The sequence below is a fragment of the Trachemys scripta genome, chromosome 12, assembly GCF_013100865.1.
Source record: "Trachemys scripta elegans isolate TJP31775 chromosome 12, CAS_Tse_1.0, whole genome shotgun sequence".
Lineage (NCBI taxonomy): Eukaryota > Metazoa > Chordata > Testudines > Emydidae > Trachemys > Trachemys scripta.
The window spans coordinates 38474999-38483362 of record NC_048309.1 but is presented as its reverse complement, the minus strand read 5'-3'; the positions used below and the strand labels follow the sequence as shown (position 1 = coordinate 38483362).

At 42.5% G+C, this 8364-nt stretch overlaps 1 protein-coding gene across 1 annotated transcript; it reads left to right on the top strand.

Moving 5' to 3' along the window:
• The first annotated feature begins 6195 nt into the window (after window positions 1-6195).
• LOC117885430 (olfactory receptor 11A1-like) lies at window positions 6196-7152 on the top strand. The gene has a single exon (XM_034786736.1). The coding sequence runs from the start codon at window positions 6196-6198 to the stop codon at window positions 7150-7152; it is 957 nt and encodes a 318-aa protein (XP_034642627.1).
• Window positions 7153-8364: the final 1212 nt, after the last annotated feature.

The following is an 8364-nucleotide window of genomic DNA, read 5'->3' as shown; positions in this document are numbered from 1 at the left end:
AAATCCTGTGTTTTAGTGACTTCAAATGGCAGAGAACCCTCCTGCTAGCGATCCCTGCCCCATGCTGCGGAGGAAGGCGAAAAACCTCCAGGGCCTCAGCCAATCTACCCTGGAGGAAAATTCCTTCCCGACCCCAAATATGGCGATCAGCAAGACCCCGAGCATGTAGGCAAGAGTCACCAGGCTGACCCTTGTTAGCCATTATACTATTTACCTTCCATTACTCTGTATTCCTCAGCTAATATGTTTTACCATCAAGTCAACATCAAGGAGGCAGAAGTGATGTACCAGCCTGCACCAGGAAAGCCTGACATAGAATCTACTGTCACAGTGAATGGCCAAACCCTCCAGGCAGTGGACAAGTTCACCTACCTCGGCAGTACACTGTCATGTGTGGTTCACATCAATGATAAAACCAAATCCAGAATTGCCAAAGCAAGTGTGGCCTTTGGTGGACTCTGTGCAAATATGTGGGAACGCAGAGGCATTAGTTAACAAACAAAACTAAAGGTCTACAAAGCCATCGTGTTTCCAACTTTGATGTATGCATGTGAAACCTGGACGGTGTATAGGCACCATGCTGTGAAGCTGAATAACTTTCACATGGGCTGTTTGAGGAAACTGATGAGGATAAGCTGGCAAGTCAAGATTCCAGATCATAGACTCATAGAAGATTAGATTTGGAAGAGCCCTCAGGAGGTCTTCTAGTCAAACCCCTGCTCAAATCAGAACCAACCCCAGCTAAATCATCCCAGCCAGGGCATTGTCAAGCTGGGCCTCCAACCTCTCAGGATGGAGATTCCACCACCTCCCTAGGTAACCCATTAATAGAATCACAGAATCATAGAATATCAGGGTTGGAAGAGACCTCAGGAGGTCATCTAGTCCAACCCCCTGCTCAAAGCAGAACCAATCCCCAACTAAATCACCACAACCAAGGTTTTGTCAAGCCTGACCTTAGAAACCTCTAAGGAAGGAGATTCCATCACCTCCCTAGGTAACCCATTCCAGTGCTTCACCATCCTACTAGTGAAAAAGTTTTTTCCTAATATCCAACCTAAACCTCCCCCACTGCAACTTGAGACCATTACTCCTTGTTCTGTCATCTGCTACCACTGAGAACAGTCTAAATCCATCCTCTTCGGAACTCCCTTTCAGGTAGTTGAAAGCAACTATCAAATCCCCCCTCATTCTTCTCTTCTGCAGACTAAACAATCCCAGTTCCCTCAGCCGCTCCTCATAAGTCATGTGCTCCAGCCCCCTAATCATTTTTGTTGCCCTCCACTGGACTCTTTCCAATTTTTCCACATCCTTCTTGTAGTGTGGGGCCCAAAACTGGATATAGTACTCCAGATGAGGCCTCACTAATGTCGAATAGAGGGGAATGATCACGTCCCTCAATCTGCTGGCTATGCCCCTACTTATATAGCCCAAAATGATGTTAGCGTTCTTGGCAACAAGGGCACGCTGTTCACTCATATCCAGCTTCTCATCCACTGTAACCCCTAGGTCCTTTTCTGGGGAATTGCTGCCTAGCCATTCGGTCCCTAGTCTGTAGCAGTGCATGGATTCTTCTGTCCTAAGTGCAGGACTCTGCACTTGTCCTTATTGAACCTCATCAGATTTCTTTTGGCCCAATCCTCTAATTTGTCTAGGTCCCTCTGTATCCTATCCCTACCCTCCAGCGTATCTACCACTCCTCCCAGTTTAGTATCATCTGCAAAGTTGATGAGGGTGCAGTCCATGCCATCCTCTAGATCATTAATGTAGATATTGAACAAAACTGGCCCCATGACGGACCCTTGGGGCACTCCATTTGAAACCAGCTGCCAACTAGACATGGAGCCATTGATCACTACCCGTTGAGCCTGACGATCTAGCCAGCTTTCTGTCCACCTTACAGTCCATTCATCCAGCCCATACTTCTTTAACTTGGTTGCAAGAATACTGTGGGAGACCGTATCAAAAGCTTTGCTAAAGTCAAGTCCACTGCTTTCCCCTCATCCACAGAGTCAGTTATCTCATCATAGAAGGCAATTAGGTTAGTCAGGCACGACTTCCCCTTGGTGAATCCATGCTGACTCTTCCTGATCACTTTTCCTCTCCTCTAAGTGTTTCATAATTGATTCCTTGAGGACCTGCTCCATGATTTTTCCAGGGACTGAGGTGAGGCTGACTGGCCTGTAGTTCCCCAGATCCTCCTTCTTCCCTTTTTTAAAGATGGGCACTACATTAGCCTTTTTCCAGTCATCCTGGACCTCCCCTGATCACCATGAGTTTTCAAAGCTAATGGCCAATGGCTATGCAATCACATCCACCAACTCCTTTAGCATCCTCGGATGCAGTGCATCTGGACTTGTGCTCCTCCAGCTTTTCTAAATAGTCCTGAACCACTTCTTTCTCCACAGAGGGCTGGTCACCATTCCAGTGCTTGACCACCCTCCTAGTGAAATAGTTTTCTGATATCCAACCTAGACCGCCCCCACTTCAACTTGAGACCATCGTTCCTTGTTCTGTCATCTGCCACCACTAAAAACAGCCGAGCTCCATCCTCTTTGGAACCCTCAGATACTGAGGGTCTCATACGGGCAGGCATTCCAAGCATCCATACTCTGTTGATGAAATCACAGATGAGATTGACAGACCATGTCACCAGAATGCCAGAATGTTGGATCCCTTTTATAAAAAAAAATTGTGTTACATTACTTACCTTCCAGTCATCTTGTACAGAGGATGGTTTCAGTGACAAGTTATTTACCCAGTTAGTAGATCTGCAGTTTCATATCTGAGGTCCTTCAGAACTCTTGGGTGAATACAATCTTGTCTTGGTGACTTATTACTGTTTAATTTATTAATTTGTTCTCAAACTTCTTCCATTGACACATCAGTGTGGAATCTTACTTCAAATTTGTTACCCAAAAAGAATAGCTGTTATGTGAGTATCTCCCGCATGTCGTCTGCAATGAAGATGGATGTAAATAATTCATTGAGCTTCTCTCTAATGGTCTCGTCTTCCTTGAGGGCTCCTTTAATACCTTGGTCATGTAGTGGTCCCACTGCCTGTTTGGCAGGCTTCCTGCTTCTGGTCTACTTAAAAAAAAATAGTTTGTTTTTCCATCTTTAACAAGTTGCTTCTCAAATCCTGTAATGGCCTGACTTATAATACTTTTAGATTCAGCCTGCTAGAATTTGTACAGCTTCCTGCTAGTCTTACTAGGATTGGCTTTCCAAATCTTATAGGATGCCTTTTTGTCTCTAATGGCCTCCATTACTCTGCCTTCTAGCCATGGTGGGATTTTTTTTTCGTCCTTTCATTGACTTTTCTGATTTGGGATTTATATTTAGGCCGAGCCTATATTGTGGCATTTTTAAATAGTCCCCATGCAGGCATTTGTACTTCTCTGATTTTGTAGCCTCTCTACTCTCTCTTTACATTTCACAATCACTGTCACCCAGGAGCAGCGGCAGGGTTTTTGCCGCCCTAGGTGGCAGTGCTCCTCTTCTGAGCATTCAGTGGTGGGGGTCTTTCTGATCCACGTCTTCGGGGCACTTTGGCGGTGGGTCCCGAGCGAGTGAAGGACACGCCACCGAATTTCCGCCGAAGACCCAGAGCAGAAGGACCCCCCGCTGGCGAATTTCTGCCGAGGGTGGCAAAATGCCGCCCCCCAAATCCTGCCGCCCTAGGCAACCGCCTAGGATCACCTAGTGGAAGGGCCGGTCCTGCTGTCACCATCCTGGTCTGGTTGTCAGTAGTGTATTCCCACTACTTTACTTATTGTTGAAGCAGAGAATTTCTATCCATAGAGATTCTATGGTACAGTTTGATTCATTCAACATTTTCACCTTATTTGACTCTGTTTTTTAAAAGATATAATGCCACTCCCCATCCCAGTGCAACCTACACTGCCATTCCTAAATATTTTATACCCTGTTATTACTGTGTCCCATTGATTATCCTCATTCCACTAACTTTCCACCAACAACATGATGCCTATTATATCAATATCCTCATTTAATGCCAGGTATTCTAGTTTATCCTTTTAGTATTTAGACTTCTAACCTTTATGAAGAAGCACTTGCACATTTTGTCAATATGCAGTTGCTTGCCTTCATGTGTTATATTTAAATGGGACTCTATTACATTTCACTGTTCCTCACTAGTGAGTACCTCTACTTTACCTATTCTCTTTGCTAGGATATTGCGTCCTCCTTTTAATAAATTCATCCCTGGGGGACATCTCCACCCAATGTCAATGCCATTAGCTTTGGTGTTGTACTATTTTGACAAAAAAAAAACTTTCTGTTAATTGCCTTATGAACATAATAAGTGATCACCAGTAGCAGGCCCAAGAGAGATCTTAGTAGCAGAGTTGAGCAGGGGAGGCTGCTTTCTCCAATAAATGCTGCAAGAATCCAGAGCAGGAGTCAAATAATGGTTTGTGTCATGCAAACAATCAAGCTGGGCAGCAGGAGAGAGGCCCATCCCAACAGCAACATGTAGGTGTCTCCCCAGGAAACTGAGAGGACAAGACTGACTGCGAGACCAGACCCAGTCACTGTCGATGGAGAGGTCACTGCTTCATGCTGAGGATTAAAGGTGAGTGTGACCAGTGTTGGGGCAAATCTTCAAATTCTGACTCAGACTCCCCTACTTGGAAAGACATGCTTGTTAGACAGTGTTCTCACTTAGTGGGAGCTTTGCCTGAGTAAGGATTTTAGAATCACACCATGATTTATTGCTAGGGAAACTGATGAAACACAATGGAGATGTATCTACCTCCCTCCGCCCTGCACATGCCTATCTCTCTGTTAAGCCCCTTATACTTCCTTTTATCTCCATCCCTCTATTGAGCCCCTTAAAAATGCATGTATCTATTCCTCTTACACAATCTGCTCCTCCATCTTTCCCCTTGCATGGAGTGACCAGACAGCAAGTGTGAAAAATCGGGACGGGCTGGGGGGAAATAGGAACCTATATAAGAAAGACCCAAACATCAGGACCGTCCCTATAAAATCGGGACATCTGGTCACCCTATCCTTACACATCTGTCTCTATCTTTCCCCTTATACATCTATTTATATCTCTGGTGAGCGCCTTACACATCTCCTTAAATCTCTGTCTATTCCCATAAACACCCCTTTGTCTATCCATCAATCACCTTCCGTTTCCCTCTATCTGTATGTCCCTCACTCTCCTGCTCTCTGTCCATCTCCCTCTCCTGGACATCTCATTACTTTCTCAGGGACATTTCCCTACAGTTTTCCAGTGGGTTATCATCCACTTACCCAGACTTTCCTGGGCACAGTTTTCTATGCAGCTTTCCAACTCAATCCTGTGAGATGCTACAGGTCTCCCACTGAGTATCTTCTTTCTCAATTTCAGAGGAAGTTGAGGGACCCTTAGCATTTCTTGGAAGGTTCTGAGCACCACGCAGGACAGATCTGTATGTTGGAAGTGCACTGAATGGAGACTGGAAATTCTTACAGATAAGGAAGCAGTGGCACCAGTGGGGCAAACTTTCTCTGACCATTTAATGCTCCATCTTATATTTCAAGTGGAAGGATAGTCCTATGATTATGGCACTAGCCTGTCATTTGGGAGACTTGGTTTCTATTCGGTGCTCTATCACAGCCTTCTTGTATAGCCAAGAGCAAGATGGATTTTTAAAGGTATTTAGTCACTTCATGGGATATTAAAAGCATTTAGTTTGTTAAGACTCATTTAAGTAAATGCACTTTTGTTGCCTGGGTGTTTTGAAAATCCCACTACTCACCTAAAGATGTTGAAAATCTGACCTTGGGTGTATTTCTGAAAACATGTTTTAGCCAGACACAATTTATTAAGCTCAATGCAGGGATAATTCTGGAAATTCTTTGTAGCAGATGAGATAATGTAATCATCTTGTGGCCTTTAAATCTATGAATGAATGCATGAATAAATGTGGGGGCAGGTATAGAAAAAGAATATATTAACTGTGGCCCTGCTCTTTGGGTGGGCTGTTGGGTTTCTGCATCCCAGTACCCTATGAAAGAAACATCTGGGTACGAAGCAGATGCTCATTTGAGAGATAATATAAACCTTCACTTTGAATGTGTATGGTATCAAATGGAGGGAAGTGCACTGAGTTTAATTGTGCAGCAAATCCCTTAACTGATCATTACTTTTTCTCAATCACTAGTTGCATCACATGGAGAATGGAGAAAGCAGAAGGGGAAAATGAAACATCTATCACAGAATTCATCCTACTGGGATTCGGGAATCTCCCTGCACTGCAAATTCTTTTCTTCTTGCTGTTTCTAGTGATCTACATAGTCACCATGACCGCAAATATGCTCATTGTTGCGCTAGTTGTGGCTGATCAGCACCTTCACACCCCCATGTACTTCTTTCTTGGGAATTTGTCCTGTGTGGAAATCTGCTACACCTCCACCATACTGCCCAGGATGCTGGCCAATTTCCTGACTGGAGACAAGACCATTTCTGTGACAGGCTGCATTGTGCAGTTTTATTGGTTTGGTGTTTTAGTGACTGTTGAGTGTTATCTGCTAGCTTTGATGTCTTATGATCGATACTTAGCGATATGTAAACCTTTGCACTATGCAGCCCTTATGAATGGTAGGTTTTGTATGCAGCTAGCAGCTGGATCATGGCTAAGTTCATTCATAGTTCTTACCATATTAATATGTTTGGTGTCACAATTAGTCTTCTGTGGCCCCAATGAAATTGATCATTTCTTTTGTGATTTCACGCCCATGATTAAACTCTCCTGCAGTGACACCAATATGGTTACCCTGGCGACCCTCATATTCTCCTCTGTAGACATTGTTTCCCCATTTATTTTGACCCTGACATCTTATGTTTATATAATCTCCACCATCCTGAGAATCCCTTCCGCCACTGGGAGGCAAAAGGCATTTTCCACCTGCTCCTCCCACCTTATTGTGGTTACAGTTTTCTATGGCACCCTAATGATTGTTTATATATTACCCAACACTGGTTCACTGAGAGCCCTGAACAAAATTTTTTCTATCCTTTACACTGTCTTGACACCCCTGATCAATCCCCTCATCTACAGCCTGAGAAACAAAGATGTCAAGGAGGCCCTGAGACGAGCTCTCCGGAAAGGTAAGGTGTTCAGACAGGGTGATTGAAATGGCAATAAATCTATTCACTGGTCACAAATGAACCATCTAGGTGTCCCAGGTTCCTGTCAGCCAAGGCATCCTGCATTATAGCAAGAAGATAGTGAGGATTTTTTAGAGTTCTATATTCCATTAAGTTGCATTGATTTAAATGTATTCATGTCAATAGGGCCAGATTCTCAGCTGGTGTAAATTGTCACAACTTCATTAATTTTTATTCCCAATGTTATTTCTGTTTCTCTGACACTGGCAACAGTGGTTATCCTATTGCAATGAGAAGAAGGAAGACTGGGTAGCTAGGGTGTGAATGAGTGAGATTTTTGTAGGTATGATTTGACAATTATACATCAAACTCCCATTGAAAGTCAGTGGGTGCTAGGGTAACTAAATTTCCTAAACTGCCATGAAAATCCCATTTTCTATCTTTATAGATTTATTGATGTTAAGCCTGCATTGAGTTTCGGGGTATCCAAACAAGATTTGACAAATGAATTCAATGCTGACCGAAATGGAGGGAAGAGTTCACATTGCTTTCAATGCGTCTTATGAAATAATGACATCCTTTGTTCTTTTTTCCTCTTGTTTTGTTTTAAATAATTATTCAAAAATTGTCTGAACCCTTATTAGCTTATGTTTAGGGTTGGCAAAAAATCAAATTTTTAAAAATAATTTTGATGGATGATATCCATGATTTTAAGACTTCCCCCCTAATTTAAATTATTTAAATGTACACATTGCACAAAAATATGTATTTTAAGCCTTTTTTATTTTTTATCTATTTATATTATCACAGTTGTATGGGGGGGTCAGACAATTTTTTAAAATTACATTATGTATTGAGATTTAAAACGTTTAAGCTGTATAACTGTTAAAACAGGAATTGTCAAGATCACATGTGAAAATATACAAAGTAAATATCCTTAAATAAAACTCTAAGTTGTCAGGAAGCATTTTCTTTCTTTCCTATCAGTAAATTTCAATTTTTAGCAATGGAAATATTTTTGTCTGTTTGTGTGTGTATGGAGAAATCAATGTTTGTGGGTATTTACAGATAAAAATCAAGTCCTTCCATGCCTAATTTGTGATATACCACAAAAAACTTTCTAATATGTATTTATTAGATTCCCCATTAATTGTTCCAATAATGGGGAAATGTCTATTTCTCAAATGAAACAAAAGTGGGGATCCAATGCTTAATTTGTAATGAAAGAGGTGTTGGGG

Coding starts and splice junctions, on each gene's coding strand:
- LOC117885430 (XM_034786736.1), top strand. CDS start 6,196: ATGGAGAAAGCAGAAGGGGAAAATGAAACATCTATCACAGAATTCATC.